The 22196-nt window shown below is 40.8% G+C and overlaps 1 protein-coding gene across 1 annotated transcript; it reads left to right on the forward strand.

Moving 5' to 3' along the window:
• Positions 1 to 1697: 1697 nt before the first annotated feature.
• On the forward strand, positions 1698 to 18753 carry LOC311110231 (interferon-induced very large GTPase 1-like; the record flags this gene model as incomplete). Its single annotated transcript, XM_084188768.1, has 4 exons — positions 1698 to 2070; positions 2147 to 2286; positions 12681 to 12759; positions 14063 to 18753. 4 exons carry the CDS (start codon positions 1698 to 1700, stop codon positions 18751 to 18753), a joined length of 5283 nt encoding a protein of 1760 aa, XP_084044894.1.
• Between the last annotated feature and the right edge of the window lie 3443 nt (positions 18754 to 22196).

A 22196-nucleotide genomic window follows, 5' to 3' on the forward strand; every position in this document is an offset into this window, starting at 1 on the left:
TAACTACCTCTCTCGAAGAGTGCAGTGTATAAAGTCAGAACAAGCTGTCTCAGCCACTGCCTGTCACCAAGGGAGTACTCCAAGGCCCTGATTCAGATGACCAGCCTACCCATGCTAGATTATGGAGACATAATTTATAGATCGGCATGTAAGGGTGCTCTCGAGCGGCTAGATGTTCTTTACCATTCGGCCATCAGATTTGCCACCAATGCTCCTTATAGGACACGTCACTGCACTCTATACTCCTCTGTAAACTGGTCATCTCTGTATACCCGTCACAAGACCCACTGGTTGATGCTTATTTATAAAACCTTCTTAGGCCTCACTCCCCCCTATCTAAGATACCTACTGCAGCCCTCATCCTCCACATACAACACCCGTTCCGCCAGTCACATTCGGTTAAAGGTCCCCAAAGCACACACATCCCTGGGTCGCTCCTCTTTTCAGTTCGCTGCAGCTAGCGACTGGAACGAGCTGCAAAAACCACTCAAACTGGACAGTTTTATCTCCATCTTTTCATTCAAAGACTCAATCATGGACACTCTTACTGACAGTTGTGGATGCTTTGCATGATGTATTGTTGTCTCTACCTTCTTGCCTTTGTGCTGTTGTCTGTGTCCATTAATGTTTGTACCATGTTTTGTGCTGCTACCATGTTGTGCTGCTGCCATGTTGTGTTGCTACCATGTTGTTGTCATGTGGTGTTGCTACCACGCTGTGTTGTCATATGGTGCTGCCATGCTATGTTGTTGTCTTAGGTCTCTCTTTTTGTAGTGTTGTGGTGTCTCTCTTGTCATGATGTGTGTTTTGTCCTATATTTTTATGTTTAATCCCAGTCCCCGTCATTGTAAATAAAAATGTGTTCTTAACTGACTTGCCTAGTTAAATAAAGGTTAAATAAAAATATATAAATAAAACAACTCCTAAGAGTCAGAGTCAGTCTCTAGTTTAGTAAGAGTCAGGGTCAGTATCTAGTTTAGTAAGAGTCAGGGTCAGTCTCTAGTTTAGTAAGAGTCAGGGTCAGTCTATAGTTTAGTAAGAGTCAGGGTCAGTCTCTACTTTAGTAAGAGTCAGGGTCACTTACACGCTACATAGCTAATTAAAAGGTGGCCACCTATATCTTCCGTCTGTTTTCCATAAACAAGCGCTGTAACATGGAGATATGGCCGCGTCAGAACACTAGCCCTAACAAAACTACTGACCGAAAGATACTATCGTCAATAGGCACTAAAGCAGTTAGCGTCTATGAATGGGTTTGGTCACAGGTTGTTTTATAACTCATTTAAGGAGGCTACTTGCACATCTATTTAATATTTTCAGTATTTTAAAATACAATGCCGTTTCTGGCACTAGTATTTTGTAATTTATTTTGATAATTTGTTGGAAGGTATTTTGTACTTTGAAACAGAATACATTTTGATGTATCTTTGCCCATGTGTCTTCAGTGTTGGTTGATCATCCACTTTTTTGTGAGAGTATTTATATAATGTTTTTTTAACCTTTGAGAAACTCCAAAAACCATATTATGTTTTCCCTGCCAGACTTTAGAAGACTGCTGCAGCCCGTCCATCTTTTGGTGGTGGGAATCCTCACCAGGTGGGGTTATAGTCATGGAGAGGCCTGATGAGGAGTCACCAGGTGGGGTTATAGAGGTGGAGAGGCCTGATGATGAGGAGTCACCAGGTGGGGTTATAGTGATGGAGAGGCCTGATGATGATGAGTCACCAGGTGCAACGGGTGGTGAAGGGGACAGAAGAGTCACCACATCTGTTCACAGTACTGGCACTCCTGATAGCACACCAGAGATGTTAGCAATGCTACAGGGCTTCATGTTGAATCAGCAGCAGCAGCAACAGCAGGCAATGCAACAAGCAATGCAACAGGCAATGCAACAGTCAATGCAACAGTCAATGCAAGCAATGCAGCAACAGATGCAGCAGCAGATGCAGCAGCAGATCAGCCAGCTACAGGAGGAGGTGCAGAAAGGAAAGACAAAGCAGCAATGTGTTGTGACCCCTCGGACAGCAGATAACCCAGACACTTTGACAAGACAAGCTCCTCAGTCCCAAGGTAAGTTGTTCATCAAAAAGATGCAGCTCTTATAACGATCAAACGATGCAATACTATATCTCACCCTCCATTCTAGGCCCAGCAGAGGAGGCATTAGGTGAACACCTTGACAAGAAAGGCCCATCAGAGGAGGCATTAGGTGAACACCTTGACAAGAAAGGCCCATCAGAGGAGGCATTAGGTGAACACGTTGGCAAGAAGGAGGAAGCAGAGAGGGTAAGACACTTTTACATCCCCAGTGGTCATGTTGATCATGTTCCTGTAATGAGTTATGATTTAATTTCAAGGTCAAAGCTAATGTTATATGAGGTTGAGTTCCAGCATGATTTTGTTGTAATTAAAATTTTGATCATAAGCTACCGTATGTAAAGTGAATACCGCATTTTTTAAAAGTACATTGTAACTGTTGATCTAGTGAGATCACTCATTTGTGGATGTATTATTGAGTACCTCCATAAAATGCAAGATATAATCCACTGTTGTTCTCTTGCATTGTGAGATCTTACATTTCATAGAGGTACACTTGGAATTTTGTATAATAGTTTTATTACCATTCGGTAATGTTACGGCTGCTGTCTCCACACAGATATACTGTACCTTCAACTTAATTATGTAAAGTTATCAGCATCAGTATCAGTATGACAGAGGTCAATCTGGCAATGGTAACCCTAGTGTGAAACCAGGCATTCCCAACTAAGCATGCAAGTGCCCTAATTCTAAATATAGACTTTAGTGCTTAAAGGACCTGGAATTGTACATTCAATGTAATTTTGTATAAAAAAAAAAGTGAACACTCAGATCTAACCTTTTTTTTTTTTTTACAGAAATCAGAAAAGGTCCAACAGCTTTTACCAAAAGCCAACAAGTCAAAACCAGAGAAGGATGGTTCTTCAGGAAAAAACAGGGAAACAAGAAAAGGTATTGTCTCCTGTTTTAAAAGCTCTTCATACCAGCTCCTGTCATTGTCTGCTAAATGACTAAAATGTACAGTACCAGTCAAAAGTTTGGACACTCCTACACATTCAAGGGTTTTTCTTTATTTTTACTATTTTCTACATTGTAGAATAATATTGAAGACACCAAAACTATGAAATCAATCAATCAATCAATTTTATTTTATATAGCCCTTCGTACATCAGCTAATATCTCGAAGTGCTGTACAGAAACCCAGCCTAAAACCCCAAACAGCTAGTAATGCAGGTGTAGAAGCACGGTGGCTAGGAAAAACTCCCTAGAAAGGCCAAAACCTAGGAAGAAACCTAGAGAGGAACCAGGCTATGAGGGGTGGCCAGTCCTCTTCTGGCTGTGCCGGGTGGAGATTATAACAGAACCATGCCAAGATGTTCAAAAATGTTCATAAGTGACAAGCATGGTCAAATAATAATCAGGAATAAATCTCAGTTGGCTTTTCATAGCCGATCATTAAGAGTTGAAAACAGCAGGTCTGGGACAGGTAGGGGTTTCGTAACCGCAGGCAGAACAGTTGAAACTGGAATAGCAGCAAGGCCAGGCGGACTGGGGACAGCAAGGTGTCAGCATGCCCGGTAGTCCTGACGTATGGTCCTAGGGCTCAGGTTCTCAGAGAGAAAGAGAGAACGAGAGAATTAGAGAGAGCATACTTAAATTCACACAGGACACTGGATAAGACAGGAGAAGTACTCCAGGTATAACCAACTAACCCCAGCCCCCCGACACATAAACTACTGCAGCATAAATACTGGAGGCTGAGACAGGAGCGGTCCGGAGACACTGTGGCCCCATCCGAAGAAACCCCCGGACAGGGCCAAACAGGAAGGATATAACCCCACCCACTCTGCCAAAGCACAGCCCCCGCACCACTAGAGGGATATCCTCAACCACCAACTTACAATCCTGAGACAAGGCCGAGTATAGCCCACAGAGGTCTCCACCACAGCACAAACCAAGGGGGGGCGCCAACCCAGACAGGAAGATCACGTCAGTAACTCAACCCACTCAAGTGATGCACCCCTCCTAGGGACGGCATGAAAGAGCACCAGCAAGCCAGTGACTCAGCCCCTGTAACAGGGTTAGAGGCAGAGAACCCCAGTGGAGAGAGGGGAACCGGCCTGGCAGAGACAGCAAGAGCTGTTCGTTGCTCCAGAGCCTTTCCGTTCACCTTCACACTCCTGGGCCAGACTACACTCAATCATATGACCTACTGAAGAGATAAGTCTTCAGTAAAGACTTAAAGGTTGAGACCGAGTCTGCGTCTCTCACATGGGTAGGCAGACTGTTCCATAAAAATGGAGATCTATAGGAGAAAGCCCTGCCTCCCGCTGTTTGCTTAGAAATTCTAGGGACAATTAGGAGGCCTGCGTCTTGTGACCGTAGCGTACGTATTGGTATGTACGGCAGGACCAACTCGGAAAGATAGGTAGGAGCAAGCCCATGTAACGCTTTATAGGTTAACAGTAAAACCTTGAAATCAGCCCTTGCCTTAACAGGAAGCCAGTGTAGGGAAGCTAGCACTGGAGTAATATGATCAAATTTCTTGGTTCTAGTCAGGATTCTAGCAGCCGTATTTAGCACTAACTGAAGTTTATTTAGTGCTTTATCCGGGTAGCCGGAAAGTAGAGCATTGCAGTAGTCTAACCTAGAAGTAACAAATGCATGGATTAATTTTTCTGCATCATTTTTGGACAGAAAATTTCTGATTTTTGCAATGTTACGTAGATGGAAAAAAGCTGTCCTTGAAACAGTCTTGATATGTTCGTCAAAAGAGAGATCAGGGTCAAGAGTAACGCCGAGGTCCTTCACAGTTTTATTTGAGACGACTTTACAACCATCAAGATGAATTGTCAGATTTAACAGAAGATCTCTTTGTTTCTTGGGACCTAGAACAAGCATCTCTGTTTTGTCCGAGTTTAAAAGTAGAACGTTTTCAGCCATCCACTTCCTTATGTCTGAAACACAGGCATGATATGGAATCATGTAGTAACAAAAAAAGTGTTAAACAAATCAAAATATATTTTATATTTGAGATTCTTCAAATAGCCACCCTTTGCCTTGATGACAGCTTTGCACACTCTTGGAATTCTCTCAACCAGCTTCACCTGGAATGCTTTTCCAACAGCCTTGAAGGAGTTTCCACATATGCTGAGCACTTGTTGGCTGCTTTTCCTTCACTCTGCCGTCAGACTCATCCCAAACCATTTCAATTGGGTTGAGGTCGGGGAATTGTGGAGGCCAGGTCATCTGATGCAGCACTCCATCACTCTCTTTCTTGGTAAAATAGCCCTGATGATAGTCCCACTAAGCCCAAACCAGATGGGATAACGTATCGCTGCAGAATGCTGTGGTAGCCATGTTGGTTAAGTGTGCCTTGAATTCTAAATAAATCACTGACAGTGTCACCAGCAAAGCACCCCCACACCATAACACCTCCTCCTCCATGCTTTACGGTGGGAACTGCACATACGGAGATCATCAGTTCACCCACACCGGATCTCACAAAGACACGGCGGTTGGAACCAAAAATCTCCAATTTGTACTCCAGACCAAAGGACACATTTCCAGCGGTCTAATGTCCATTGCTCGTGTTTCTTGTCCTAAGCAGGTTTCTTATTATTATTGGTGTCCTTTAGTAGTGGTTTCTTTGCAGCAATTCGACCATGAAGGCCTGATTCACACAGTCCCCTCTGAACAGTTGATGTTGAGATGTGTGTGTTACTTGAACTCTGTGAAGCATTTATTTGGGCTGCAATTTCTGAGGCTGGTAACTGTAATGAACTTATCCTCTGCAGCTTATTTGAGCTGTTCTTGCCATAATATGGACTTGGTCTTTTACCAAATAGGGCTATCTTCTGTATACCCCTCCTACCTTGTCACAACCCAACTGATTGGCTCAAATGCATTAAGAAGGAAAGAAATTCCACAAATTAACTTTTAAGAAGGCACACCTGTTAATTGAAATAAATTCCAGGTGACTACCTCATGAAGCTGGTTGTGAGAATGCCAAGAGTGTGCAACGCTGTCATCAAGGCAAAGGGTGGCTATTTGAAGAATCTCAAATATAAAATATATTTTCATTTGTTTAACACTTTTTTGGTTACTACATGATTCCATATGTGTTATTTCATAGTTTTGATGTCTTCACTATTATTCTACAATGTAGAAAATAGTAAAAATAAAGAAAAACCTTTGAATGAGTAGGTGTTCTAAAACGTTTGACAGGCAGTGTTCATTTCAATGTTTTAATCATACAGTATAGCTCAGTATTTGTTTTATTTATTTTAGACAGTTTACGCTTTATCAAGGGTGCCAATAATTTTGGTCGTGACTGTATATGACTATCACACCTTTTTTCCACTATCAAACTGCATAAGCACTTAAACAATACTGTTTAACCCAGCTACTACATCATGTAACTTTTTCACAACTCGATCTGATGTTCAAACTGACACTATAAAAACATGTTGATCCCAGACTGTTTCTGGTTGAGATTTGCTTGCGACCATATGAAACAACTAAATCTGTCTTAAGTTGAAAAGACTGAACTTGACGTTTTTAATGGATTTATCATTTGTGTTGTAAATAGTAAGCTTGTCATCAAAAGGGTTTTACTTTATCTGATCTCACTGCATGACTTTAAATTACTGCTGTCATTACAGTATTGTATCTCAACCTCAATTATAGGCCCAGCAGGGGAGGTATTGGAAGAGCCCGTTAACAAGAAGGAGGCAAAGAGGGTAAGTGGATCAGTGGGTGGCGCCCAAGATGGCTGCTTCATGTGTTGGCTAAAGAATCCAGTAACTATCTCTTTTACACTTTGAAATGACATAAAAAATTATAATACACTCGAGGCCATGTGTTATGACATTTGGATCATGGCTGTGACGTGGACATAGCCACCAGGCGAAGCTGAGGGTCCTGTCTTGCCACAGCACTGTGAACCGTGGCACATTGAAGCATATCGTTGGTCTAGTTATGTAAGGGATCAAGGGCATTGGATGCATGTTTTAAAGAAATGCCCCTCAAGATTAGAGTGGAGCTGAATGGGAAGACAGAACGTTTTCCGCTGAGTTAATAAAACTGTCAAAAGAGCAGCACGGTAGCGCTGTTTTATGTACAATGTTGTCAACAAAATTAGGTTGTTGTTACTCCCGTCCCTGTTGCAGAATGCAGCCTTTTGAAAGCATGTACTAAAGTTGATTTAATCCACACTTGCATTAGTCCCCTCGTTTGGTGATGGGCATTTAGGCTGTGACAACGAAAAGGCAGCAGACAGAGACCTACAGTCTGTTTTAGCAGGGAAGTTTGGTAGGGTGACCTGATTTGTAACTATGAAAATACTTTTGCATTACAGATTGTGAACCCAAAAGTGTAAGTTTGATTCTAGAGGGTGGACAATAAATAAAATATAATTTGGTTAGGGTGTAGGGGCAGATTTATGTAATCTTGTATTCAGATTTTATTATCTATTTATACTGAACAAAAATATAAATGCACAATTTTGGTCCCATGTTTTATGAGCTGAAATAAAAGATCCCAGAAATGTTCCATAAGCACAAAAAATATATTTCTCTAATTTTGTGCAAAAATTTGTTTACATCCCTTTTTAGTGAGCATTTCTCATTTGCCAAGATAATCCATCTACCTGACAGGTGTGGCATATCAAGAAGCTGATTAAACAACATGATCATTACACAGGTGCACCTTGTGCTGGGGACAATAAAATCCCACTCTAAAATGTGCAGTTTTGTCATACAACACAATGACACACGTCTCATGTTTTGAGGGACTGGGCAACTGGCATCCTGACAGCAGGAATGTCCACCAGAGCTGTTGCCAGAGAATGTAATGTTAATTTCTCTACCATAAGCTGCCTCCGTCGTTTTAGAGAATTTAGTAGTACGTCCAACCAGCCTCACAACCGCAGACCACGTGTAACCATGCCAGCCCAGGACCTCCACATCCGGCTTCTTCACCTGCGGGATCATCTGAGACCAGCCACCCGGACAGCTAATGAAACTGAGGAGTATTTATGTCTGTAATAAAGCCCTTTTTGTGGGGAAAAACATATTCTTATTGGCTGGGCCTGGCTCCCCAGTGGGTGGGCCTATGCCCTTCCAGGCCCACCCATGGCTGTGCCCCTGCCCAGTCATGTGATATTAGGGCCTAATGAATTTATTGAAATTGACTGATTTCCTTTTATGAACTGTAACTCAGTAAAATCGTTTACATTTTTGCATGATGCGTTTATATTTTTGTTCAGTATACTTCATTTAGTTTGATCAGTGGAACAATTCTCATTCTTAACAACGGGCTAAAATATAGGGTAATTAGTGTGCTTGTCAGCAACAACACTACTGTTATTCACCACACTTATTTTATTAATCCACTTCTTCACAATTTTGTGTAGTCACATTTGAAATCTGATATGCCTGCTTGTTTCTGAAAATGAATGATATGAGGCTATATATTTTTGCAGCCAATCATGGACAGTTTTTTGAATAAGTTACACAAATAAGCATTGGATATTACATGCTCCAGCAATCAAATTCAATTTTTATTATTTTAGGGGACTCACAACTCATAAACACATAACATGTTGTCTATGTACAGTAAGATGATAGCAAGGATCTTCAACTAGTAGACATAAACCACCTGAATAGTGATTTTCATTAGATTTTTCTTGAAGGTTGGTTGATTTTGAGAAATTAATTGTTACTGTATAATAAGAACATTTTCAAACACCGAGCACTTGGGAAACATAGATCAGTGGTGGCCAACCCTCCTGGAGAGCAAGCAGAATTTTCTGTCAGCCCTATTTTAAAGAGAGAGTTCACCCAAAATCGCTTAGTCATTGAATTTTTTTGTTTTCATTTCATGTTAAAATCATTCTGAATACACCTGACCTGTGTTTTATTTTATTTAATTTTTTTCACCCTGGTCATAGGCCTAAGCCATGTCAAAATACGTAGAATTGCAGAAAATTAGCTTTAAAAAAGTAAAATTTTCCTTGGGGAGGACTCCCAGTCTCCCATCTAGGGGTTATGGCAGGGGGCAATGAAATTCACACAGCAAATCTCACTCCAAATGTTCTTCAAAAGATCGTATTCCTGTAGTAGTGGTAGTGGTAGTGCGTTGCTAAGTAACGACGTAAACAATGGCACTTTTTATGAACGTGGCCATGTGTATGTTGTCTAGTATGCCATGGGCAGGATAGGCTCTAACAATGAGAATTCCAAACCACCCATTGTATAATATTTATTTAACTTTGATGGTGGCAGGTAGTCTAGCGGTTTAGAGCGTTGGGCCAGTAACCGAAAGGTCACGAGTTCGAATCCCTGAGCCGACCATGTTAAACAATCTGCTGATGTGCGCTTGAGCAAGGCTCTTAAGCCTAATTGCTCCTGTAAATCGCTCTGTATAAGAGAGTCTGTTAAGTTAATGTAATGTTTTATTGTAACAGCAAAGTAATTCAGAGTTTTAAATGACAACTGTTTTTAAGAACCAATTAATTACAATAAGACACATTTACATAGGTTACATCCTTAATGGTCATGCTGATTATGTTAATGTAATTATGTTTAATTTCAAGTTTAAAACTCAATGTCTCTGTTTAAGGTTATATAAAAGTGAGTTCCAGCATGGTTTTCTAGTTACAGTGCCTTCGGAAAGTATTCAGACCCCTTGACCTTTTCCACATTTTGCTACGTTACAGCCTTATTCTCAAATGAACAAAAAAATATTCCTCAGCAATCTACACACAATGCCCCATAATGACAAAGATCACAAATGTTTTAGCAAATTTATAAAAAATAAAAAACAGAAATACCACAGTTACATAAGTATTCAGACCCTTTACTCAGTACTTTGTTGAAGGACCTTTGTTAGCAATTACAGCCTTGAGTCTTCTTGGGTATGACGCTACAAGTTTGGCTCACTTGTATTTGTGGAGTTTCTCCCATTCTTCTCTGCAGGTCCTCTCAAGCTCTGTCAAGTTGGATGCGCAGCGTTGCTGCACAGCTATTTTCAGGTCTCTCCAGAGATGTTCGATCGGGTTCAAGTCCGGGCTCTGGCTGGGCCACTCAAGGACATTCAGAAACTTGTCCCGAAGCCAGTCCTGTGTTGTCTTGGTTGTGTGCTTAAGGTTGTTTTCCTGTTGGAAGGTGATACTTCGCCCCAGTCTGAGGTCCTCAGCGCTCTGCAGCAGGTTATCATCAAGGATCTCTCTGTACTTTGCTCCGTTCATCTTTCCCTCGATCCTGACTAGTCTCCCAGTCCCTGCCACTGAACCCCCCCCCCCCCCCCCCCCCCCCACACTTTGTCATTACGGGGTATTGTGTGTAGATTGATGAGGGGAAAAAACAATTTAATTCATTTTAGAATAAGGCTGTAACCTAACAAAATGTGGAAAAAGTCAAGGGGTCTGAATACTTTCCGAAGGCACTGTATATATGTCAAGAGGTCGATCTGGTTACCTAAGTAGAATTCACTAACAGCGTCTTGACTCTACAGATTCTAGGATCCCCCAGCGAACACAACTTAAGACACAGGTCAGTACAAAGGTTATTTATTACAAATTCAGGAAAAAACAAATGACAATCTCAGTGTTAGTTTAGTTAATTTGAGTTTAAATCACTGTTGTTTTTTAAGTACAGTGAGGGAAAAAAGTATTTGATCCCCTGCTGATTTTGTACGTTTGCCCACTGACAAAGACATGACCAGTCTATAATTTTAATGGTAGGTTTATTTGAACAGTGAGAGACAGAATAACAACAAAAAAATCCTGAAAAATGCATGTCAAAAATGTTATAAATTGATTTAGATTTTAATGAGGGAAATAAGTATTTGACCCTTCTGCAAAACATTACTTAGTACTTGGTGGCAAAACCCTTGTTGGCAATCACAGAGGTCAGACGTTTCTTGTAGTTGGCCACCAGGTTTGCACACATCTCAGGAGGGATTTTGTCCCACTCCTCTTTGCAGATCTTCTCCAAGTCATTAAGGTTTCGAGGCTGACGTTTGGCAACTCGAACCTTCAGCTCCCTCCACAGATTTTCTATGGGATTAAGGTCTGGAGACTGGCTAGGCCACTCCAGGACCTTAATGTGCTTCTTCTTGAGCCACTCCTTTGTTGCCTTGGCCGTGTGTTTTGGGTCATTGTCATGCTGGAATACCTATCCACGACCCATTTTCAATGCCCTGGCTGAGGGAAGGAGGTTCTCACCTAAGATTTGACGGTACATGGCCCCGTCCATCGTCCCTTTGATGCAGTGAAGTTGTCCTGTCCCCTTAGCAGAAAAACACCCCCAAAGCATAATGTTTCCACCTCCATGTTTGACAGTGGGGATGGTGTTCTTGGGGTCATTGGCAGAATTCCTCCTCCTCCAAACACGGTGAGTTGAGTTGATGCCAAAGAGCTCCATTTTGGTCTCATCTGACCATAACACTTTCACCTAGTTCTCCTCTGAATCATTCAGATGTTCATTGGCAAACTTCAGATGGGCCTGTATATGAACTTTCTTGAGCAGGGGGACCTTGCGGGCGCTGCAGGATTTCAGTCCTTCACGGCGTAGTGTGTTACCAATTGTTTTCTTGGTGATTATGGTCCCAGCTGCCTTGAGATCATTGACAAGATCATCCCGTGTAGTTCTGGGTTGATTCCTCACCGCTCTCATGATCATTGCAACTCCACGAGGTGAGATCTTGCATGGAGCCCCAGGCCGAGGGAAATTGACAGTTATTTTGTGTTTCTTCTATTTGCGAATAATCGCACCAACTGTTGTCAACTTCTCACCAAGCTGCTTGGCGATGGTCTTGTAGCCCATTCCAGCCTTGTGTAGGTCTACAATCTTGTCCCTGACATCCTTGGAGAGCTCTTTGGTCTTGGCCATGGTGGAGAGTTTGGCATCTGATTGATTGATTGCTTCTGTTGACAGGTGTCTTTTATACAGGTAAAAAGCTGAGATTAGGAGCACTCCCTTTAAGAGTGTGCTCCTAATCTCAGATCGTTACCTGTATAAAAGACACCTGGGAGACAGAAATCTTTCTGATTGAGAGGGGGTCAAATACTTATTTCCCTCATTGAAATGCAAATCAATTTCAACATTTTTAACATGCGTTTTTCTGGTTTTTTGTTGTTGTTATTCTGTCTCTCACTGTTCAAATAAACCTACCATTAAAATTATAGACTGATAATTTATTCAGTCAGTGGGCAAACATACAAAATCAGCTTGGGATCAAATACTTTTTTCCCTCACTGTATGTTTGTGCTGGCATATGCTGATAAAAAAAAAATTTGTGAAGGGATTGGGAACACAAAAAGCACAATGAGAGGCTGTACTGATCAATGATGTAGAGACTCACTCATACACCGGAACAAGCACATTCCTTTGTTTAGATAGTGCCTTTGTGAGTGTTCTGCCAGTCCTCTCTCTAGTCGTTGGCCGTCTGCAGGGTGGTCCATCACTCTGTGCCGGCTGAGTTGTAGTGTTGGGGAGCTTCTCAGCTGTGCTGTGGCTTTAATTCAAACTAGTAGTGTGTATACTGATCAACAATGGGAGCCTCACTCACACGTTAGGAATAAATGCTTTCCTTTAGTAGTGCTGTAGCAAGCGTTGTCATGGTGTTTTTCCCCGCAGCAGCAGGCTAGCAGTGGGGAGAAGCAGCAAGGCAGAGGTCCCTCCGTGGAGAAATGCCGGGTGGAGAGGCTTGTCCAAGGCAAGTTCACGTTCCCTTTTCTTAATAGTTCTGGGGCATGTTTTGTAATCAGTTCAGGGAGTGAAGAGGTGGTAGGGATTGGCAACAGTTTTCCCCACAGTAATTTAGTCCGTGCCAATCTGCGGAAGCACAACACACCATGTATAAAAAGCGACAAATTCATGCAATTCAATTGAATTCACACGTGAGAATGGAAAGAACCAAGTGAATGTCCATCATTGTAAATGTCAAACAGCAGACGTGATTAAAAAGGTACTCATAATTAGGGTATGATAGTAATTGATAAGACATGCTGATACCTATAATGATTAACATGCTGATAATAATATTATAATAAATATTAGGCAGAATGGTAGTATATGGTGTAGAACGAGTCAGTCACTTGTGAAATATACATTTTGAACATACACTACGAACATCAATGAAGGGTTCATTGTAACTGTGTGGATCTAGTGAAATCATTAATGTTTTGATCTATTATTTACCCAAAACCCCATCCAGAGTACTACATGGAAACTATAGTGTTTTATTCTAAAAAATACCTGGAATTGTAGATTCAATGTCATCTTGAATTTAAATAAGTTAACACACATCTAACCTTTTTGACAGAAATCAGAAAAGGTCCAACAGGTTTCACCAAAAGCCACTAAGTCAAAACCAGAGAAGGATGGTTCTTCAGGAAAAAACAGGGAAACAAGCAAAGGTATTGTCTCCTGTTTAAAAGCTCTTCATGCCATCTCCCTTACACCTCATTATTTAATCATTTATATTTATCGACATCACCAGCTGAGTGTCATTGCGCCTGAAGTTGGAAGACAACCGTAACAAATTGGATGCATTCTTGTTGCCAGGCTGTATAAGGTGGATAGTGTAATAATTATAGTAATGCTCTGACTGTTGCTCTTTAGCTTACCATTTCTCCATTGATTGGATCTCTCATTTGCATTGCAGTAGACATTTTACCAGAGCATCAGAATTGCAATTGCCTTACCATATCTTATCTCACTATACCGCCCTTAAATTACTTCTGTGTTAATTACATGCCAGAATTCCTGTGACTCATTGTGTCAAGGAATTGGTCTGACTCGGCTTACTTTACTGAACTTTACTCTAAATCAGGGATGGGCAACCTGCGAGCAACTGTGGCCCCTCATGATGAGTTGTGATTTTTTTGTGGCCCCCACCTAAAGTTGCCCATCCCTGCTCTAAATACTGTGTAAAACACCTGTTGGTGTACTATTCTGCTAATGGCTGTGGAAAAGGGTATTTGTAATCATGGCAGCTTTTTTATTTCTATTTACAGGATCTTGTTTCATGGAGCTGTTGTCAAAGGCTGGACTAAAAGATCATTATGAAAACAAACTGACGTTAAGTACTGTCCTTGAGATAAATGATAATACTACATCAGATGAACCACTTACCACTATGCAGTCACTTCCAGGGGCCTTCCTTAAGAAATTAATGATGGCAAATGTAAATGCTAGGAGTGTCAAATGTATGTCCACTGACCAGGAAGTTCCATATTATGGAGTAGACAACCAGGACACTGACTCTGATAGCAGCAATGTAATTAATCCACTGGACCTGATTACAGCCCTGTTTCTGTGCTCAGATAGTTTCCTGCAGCAGGAGATGGTCCAGAAAATGTCCATGTGTCAGTTTGCTGTTCCTCTCCTGCTGCCAAACTGTGACACAGAACAAAGCACGTTGATGCTGTGGGCCCTGAGGGACATAGTGAAGAAGTTTAGACCCTCTTCCCAAACAGCCAAAAAAGCTTTTGTGGAGGAGAGAATAGTTCTCTCTGATATTCCTATGGTGTCTTTTGTTAGGCTAGGAGAGAGCAGCTTGTCCAAGTCTCAGATTTTGAACAAGTTGCTTAGTAACCCTCAACAGTACCATGATACATTTGTTCATCATGATATGGAATGTGGCAATGTACCTCAGTGGATTTCAGATGGTCTAGTTGAAATCAGCTGGTACTTTCCATGTGGGAACAGAAATATAGACATGTTCAAAGAACCTGTCGCTGTGGCCAATCTCAGAGGAGACATCAGGTCTTTTGAAAAACAGTTCTCCTTTCTGTGTCAAACATCAGCTGCAGTTTACATTTTCACTGATGATTTAAAGACAGATCTCAAGTTGTTGAAAACCAAAGACACAAAGGCAGAGTTATTTCTGGTCGTCAACTCTCAAAGAAAAACATTCAGAGTAGACACATTGAAAAAAATGATCACAAACTGCAGGATCAAAGAAAAAAACGTGATTGTGAAGAAGAAGCAGAATGATGCAGAATTTGTCAAGACCCTTCAGTCCTCGGTGGGTGACATCGTGGAAAAAAGTATAAACCGATTGACAATTGAAAACATGGCTGACGTGGCTCGTCAGAGTAAGATTCTGGTTGATGAAGACAGTGATGAGTGTCAGAGTGCCAGGAAGATGGCAGATGAAATCACCATTAACATCAAAGACACAATTAAATTCAAAGACAAACAGCTACCCTTACAAGGGCAAATCTGGAAAGAGCTTTCCCAGTTGGAGAAAGAGAGATGTAGGCTGAGAAAACAAGGGGATCAAAACATTGAACACTACAAGAGCTCTCTGAAGAGAAAGGAGGAAGAGCTGAGAGAGAAACAACATACATTTGACATGTCAGATGCAATGGCAAACTTTATGTTAGGAATGTCAAGATCAGGACCTGAGCGATCCTATTTCCTCAAATGGATGCGCATAAATCTGGACAATCTGTCACGTCAGAACCTGTCTGGTTTGCGGGACCAGTACAAAGATCTTTGCCAATATTCTCCGGAGAAAAAAGACGACATAAAAAATTTGGATAAGCAATTATCTGACTGTTCATTAGGTCTTGAACACTTTCTTCGTGAGTTGGGCCAGTTATATGAAGCTTCCTGCTCCCTCCCTGAAAGTAGCCTACAAAGGAAACAGATGGAGCATCTACCTGGATTGTGTGCTCAGATGCTGTTGGATGGTTTCCCCATTGAGCTTGTGGATGGGGATGCATCAAATATCCCTTTGAAATGGATATCAGCTGTACTGACTCAGCTTCATACTCTTGTGGACTCTAACAGCAAGATCCGGGTTGTGACAGTTTTAGGGGTCCAAAGCACTGGGAAGTCCACTCTCCTCAACACCATGTTTGGGGTCCAGTTTGCTGTCAGCAGTGGAAGATGCACCAGAGGGGCCTTCATGCTACTGATTAAAGTCAACAAAGAACTCAAGGAGGAACTGAAATGTGACTTCATCATGATCATTGACACAGAGGGGTTGAAATCACCAGAGCTGGCTCAACTAGATGATAGCTATGAACATGACAATGAATTGGCCACACTGGTGATAGGACTCAGTGATGTTACGATTATCAACATCGCCATGGAGAACTCCACAGAGATGAAAGACATTCTGCAGATTGTTGTTCATGCTTTTATCAGGATGAAGGAAGTGGGGAAGAAGCCAGTATGTCATTTCCTGCACCAGAATGTGTCAGACATGTCTGCTCATGACAACAACATGAGGGACAGGAAGAAGTTGTTGGAACAGTTGAATGAAATGACCCTGGCAGCAGCCAGAATGGAGAAGAAGGAGAATATCACCAAGTTCACTGACGTGATGGAGTATGATCCAGACACAAGCAGCTGCTACATCCCAGGACTCTGGCATGGGACTCCCCCGATGGCTCCAGTCAACGCAGGCTACAGTGAGGCTGTGTACAACTTCAAGAAGAGCTTGATGGAAGATTTTTTTAAATTCCAGAAAAATGATGATTTGACACATTTCATGAAGTGGACAAAAAGCTTGTGGGAGTCTGTTAAATTTGAGAACTTCATCTTCAGTTTCAAAAACAGCTTGGTTGCGGATGCATACTCCAAATTGTGCACTGAGTACAATGGTTGGGAGTGGGCATTTCAGAAGGAGATGGAATCCTGGATGTTCGGTGCCGAAAACAAAATTTCAAATTTTGGCATGACAGGTCTAAATCCCACAATGTCCACAGTAAGAGATCTGCTGAAGGTCTTGATGAGGGAAGCAAATGAAAACCTGGAAGTAGGGGAAATGAAGATCCAAGACAATCTGGTGAAATACTTTGAAAAGCAGGATGACCATGTCAATCTGGTGGAAAGATACAAGGAGGGTTTTAAATCCAGTGCCACAATGCTGAGACGAGAGACAGAAATCACAGTGAGGAACACTCTACATGGAGCTGTTGAGATCAAAGAAGGAAAGGTTAAAGTGGATGACATTAAGAGTTCACAAGAAAAGACGATGGAGAAGAAGGTGCTGGCTTTGCTGCAAGACTGTAGACAGAAAAATACTGATTTATCAGATCAGGCCCTCAGAGAAGAGTTTGAAAGAATGTGGGAGGAAACTCTGTCTGAGATCAACTTCAAAGGTCTCCCAAGACAAGCTGTGGCTCACGAAGCCTTCCACGTGTTAAGTAAACATTTGTCAAGAAGGGGGAGTCATGTCAAAAGTATGTTGGATGGAAACCTGGTGGATTGTGGAAAGACTGTCTTTGTTGTGGAATCAGTTGATTGGTGGCGGAAGGCTACAGGCCTTGCAAAGCACTTGGATCATGACCATCACAGGAAGAAACTACAAGTCTTCTGTGACGACATCATAACACAGTGTCAGGAGTTTATAAAAGAGAAGGTTAAAGGACAATCAGATTATCATGACACTTACATCAAAGACCTGCTGAACAGGATTGATGAAACACTGAAACAACACGAGACCGCTAACGTCAGCGAGGAATGTGAGGTATCACTGAAGCTGCACATCTTTGGCATAGCAACCAGAGAGTTTCAGAAGATGCATGATGATTTCATTGCAGTCAATGATCCAAGGAAGTGTCTGGAACCGTCTAAGAGCAAGTACCTTACTGAGTTCATAGACTTGTTTCATAACCAAGACCAGTGCCAAAAGAAAGCTGAGGAGTTCTCAAAGCTCGTACAGCCAGCTGTACAGGACTATGTGACCAAAATGATTGGTCCTGATGTAGTTGATGAAATGAAGACAGGTAAAGGATCACAGGATTACAGCACACGGACGGCCTTCCAGTTCTCCATTTTGAAACAGCTCCTGTTTGATGGAGAATATGAGAATTATAGAGAGTACATGATTCATTATGAAAGGTTTGTGAAGAAGTTGCTATTAGACCAAATTGTCGAACAACTGTCTGAGAGACGTCTGGCAGAATTGGAAAATAAACATCTTACAGAGATAGTCAATGCAATTACTGATGCGATTTCTAAAATCAGAAAAACAACTTGCACCAAAAATGAAAGTGATGTCAAGACCTTCATTCAGAACATCTGTAGTGTCCTTGAAGACAAGCTATCTCTGAAGGATGCTCTGGATTCCATCATGATTCTGAAACCTGCAAACACAGAACAGTTTTCTAACTTCCTCATAGATTCTGTGAGAAAAATGGAGCAGTCCCTGGCATCAGAGTATGAGAAGGGAAGAGGAACTAAGTATGACACGGTACGAGACATCAAAGAGAGACTCAAATCTCTGCCATTCAAGCCTCAGGACAAGATGTTCACCAGTCTGTTTGGCTGTGGCAAGCAATGTCCTTTCTGCGGTGTACCCTGTGAAGCAGGGGGGAACGAGCATGCCAAACACTTTTCATCTATTCATCGTCCACAAGGTCTAAATGGTGTAAAGTTCATACCTTCAAATAAATTAGTAATTAACATATGTTCCTCTGATGTGACCAGTAATTTAACATTCATCAACACTCTAACGGGAGAGAAAGGTCATCCCTTCAAGGACTACCAGAAATATTACCCTGACTGGATCATAATTGGAGATTCCAGCATCAAGGCTTCAGACTACTGGAAGTATGTGATGGCCACATTCATTGAGAGAATCGCTAAAGACAGAAAGGCACTCCCTGCTGATATCCCAGAGGACTGGAAGGCATTAACACCTGATGATGCAATGAAGAGCTTGAAAGAGTCTTTCCACATGACATAAAGTGGAGTACTACTGTAGATAATGACTCTTGTTGACCAACATGTTAACATATAATTGAACATTCAAAGACTTGACAACCAGAAATAACTCTCATTACATGGATATATCACAGAATCAAAATATAAGGATCCAGTCGCCCATACAAGTTGTTGAAATAATGTGCAGATCTGGAAATACACAACTGGATCACAGAAAGTAATACTTGCAAATACATTCATAGACAATATGACCTCTTAGCAATTTACAGATCTGATGTTCCATAATGAAATAGCGAACACGTTGAATTTTATGTGAAAGGAATACAATATTCGAATCATAAAGTACATCAGCAAATTAATTCAGAAATCCTACAAACAAGAAAAGACAACATCAACATCAACAGGTTAACCAACAGATTCAGAGTGTTTGACTTGATAATGTCCATAGATAAACACAATACACAGGTAAATAAGGATCTAGTCTGACATTGTTCATTTAGTTTCAATTATAAAAAGTATATTTCTCTCATTTACTTACCATCTAACCTATGGCTTCATATGCCTTAATCACAGATTATGAAGGGCTGCATGGTACAGTGGGAAACAGTTGGCATGGTACAGTGGGAAACAGTTGGCATGGTACAGTGGGAAACAGTTGGCATGGTACAGTGGGAAACAGTTGGCTTGGTACAGTGGGAAACAGTTGGCATGGTACAGTGGGAAACAGTTGGCTTTTACTTTTTAATCTTAATGTAATTCTTTATTTAGGAAATATGCATGTTGTTTGGCTTTTGCTTTTTAATCTTAATGTAATTCTTTATTTAGAGAATATGCATATGTTGTTTCATATACAGGCATTACACATGTATGTCTTTCAATTAATTTACTTCAATAAGAATGACTAAGTAGACTTAAAAGATAATGTTTTTAATTGATCACACATTCAAATAGTGATTTGTTCAATGACTTCATTGCTTTGAACACATTAGTTTGGATAAAGTGTAATTCGTAATCAGTGACCATCAGTAATGTAACTTCCTTAATACCCTTCAGGTATGCTTGATATATATAGTATGTTTTGAGGTACTGCTCAGTGAACATGAGTAATGTAAATCATTAATACTCTTCAGTTATGCTTGATGTATATAGTATGTTTTGATTGCATTGTGATTGTTGTTTCGGATGCTAATGATTACGATGGTATTGATGATGCTGATGACTATGTTTGCATTTATTATGATGATGATATTTGTTGACAATGGTGATTATACATTTGGCAGTTGATGAAATTATACTGATGATGATGATTTTCTTTTTGTTGTTGTTGTTGATGATGATGATGATGATGGTGATTTTCTTTTTGTAGTTGATGATGATGATGATGATGATGAGAGATTGAACTCTCTAGAGCCTGCAGGAAATGGCTTTCAGTTGGCAAAACTATCACCATGATGAAGACAAAAAAAAAGTTGAGTTGTATCGAACAAATATTGATATTGTTTATGATCTCTTACAAATGTTATTTTTCATTTGCAGTGAACACACACATACAGTAAACTGTAGTTTGTAGACATATTGTGAAATGATGGAAGTAGTTGACATTGAAAGTTTAAAAAAACTTTCCATTTTGTATTTTCTTGATACTAGAGGATAATGAATAAAAACCAATCAATTAAAAACATTATTTGGTTAAAAACACTATTGGTTAAAAACATTATTTGGTTTAAAATCATTATACAGTTTAAAATCATTATTCGGTTTAAAACATTATTTGGTGTCATGAGAAATACTGTCCATCAATAGAACACCAGTATTGCTTGTTCACTTGGAATCTGTTGTCGACCTTTTTAATCAGCAATTATTTTTAATAAGACAAATAAAGGCACACAATGTGCATATGTATGTGTCAAACGTCTCAGAGTAGGAGTACTGATCTAGAATCAGGTCCTCCCTGTCCATGTAGTCTTATTCAATGTGATCTAAAAGGCTAAACTGATCCTAAATCAGCAATGTTACTCTGAGATGATTGATACATTATTCGGTCCCTGGTGATCGTAAATTACAGAATTGACCAATAGATGGCGGTGTGGATATGGCGTATCTGTAACCAAGACCAATTGACTTACATATCCCTCTCTCCCATTCAACTGCTTGGAAAAGACTTCACAGGTGAAAACAATATGGTGGAAGGAAGCTCATCATTAGACTGGCTTAGCTTTCACCTGGTCACTTCTTTCAGATCAGTGACGGAGAGGAAAGAGTTTTAGACGACTGAGAAAGAGCCCTATTGTATGAAGTTAGTGTGGCTGTGTTGTTGAATTAAAGAAGTAGTGTATGAAGTTAGTGTGGCTGTGTTGTTGAATTAAAGAAGTAGTGTATGAAGTTAGTGTGGCTGTGTTGTTGAATTAAAGAAGTAGTGTATGAAGTTAGTGTGGTTGTGTTGTTGAATTAAAGAAGTAGTGTATGAAGTTAGTGTGGTTGTGTTGTTGAATTAAAGAAGTAGTGTAGGAAGTTAGTGTGGCTGTGTTGTTGAATTAAAGAAGTAGTGTATGAAGTTAGTGTGGTTGTGTTGTTGAATTAAAGAAGTAGTGTATGAAGTTAGTGTGGTTGTGTTGTTGAATTAAAGAAGTAGTGTATGAAGTTAGTGTGGTTGTGTTGTTGAATTAAATAAGTATTGTATGAAGTTAGTGTGGTTGTGTTGTTGAATTAAAGAAGTAGTGTATGAAGTTAGTGTGGCTGTGTTGTTGAATTAAAGAAGTAGTGTATGAAGTTAGTGTTGTGTTGAATTGAATTAAGAAAGTAGTTAGTGTACATCCTGGGATTTGAAAAACACAACCGTGTCCCTGCCACTTGTTCTACTACTAGTTCAATTCTCTTTGATCTCAACTATATTATTCGTAGCCGTCTATTTACCACCACAAACCGATGCTGGCACTAAGACCGCACTCAACGAGCTGTATAAGGCCATAAGCAAACAAGAGAATGCTAATCCAGAAGCGGCGCTCCTAATGGCCGGGGACTTTAATGCAGGGAAACTTAAATCCGTTTTACCTAATTTCTACCAGCATGTCACATGTGCAACCAGAGGAAAAAAAAACTCTAGACCACCTTTACTCCACACATACAAAGCTCTCCCTCACCCTCCATTTGGCAAATCTGACCATAATTCCATCTTCCTGATTCCTGCTTACAAGCAAAAACTAAAGCAGGAATTACCAGGGACTCGCTCAATACGGAAGTGGTCAGATGACACGGATGCTACGCTACAGGAAAGTTTTGCTAGCACAGACTGGAATATGTTCCGGGATTCATCCAATAGCATTGAGGAGTACACCACCTCAGTCACCGGCTTCATCAATAAGTGCATCGACGACGTCGTCCCCACAGTGACCGTACGTACATTTCCAAACCAGAAGCCATGGATTACAGGCAACATCCGCACCATCCAGCTAGAGCTGCCTCTTT

The sequence above is a fragment of the Coregonus lavaretus genome (assembly GCF_964263955.1).
Source record: "Coregonus lavaretus genome assembly, contig: SUPER_35_unloc_2, whole genome shotgun sequence".
In the NCBI taxonomy this organism is placed as follows: Eukaryota; Metazoa; Chordata; class Actinopteri; order Salmoniformes; family Salmonidae; genus Coregonus; species Coregonus lavaretus.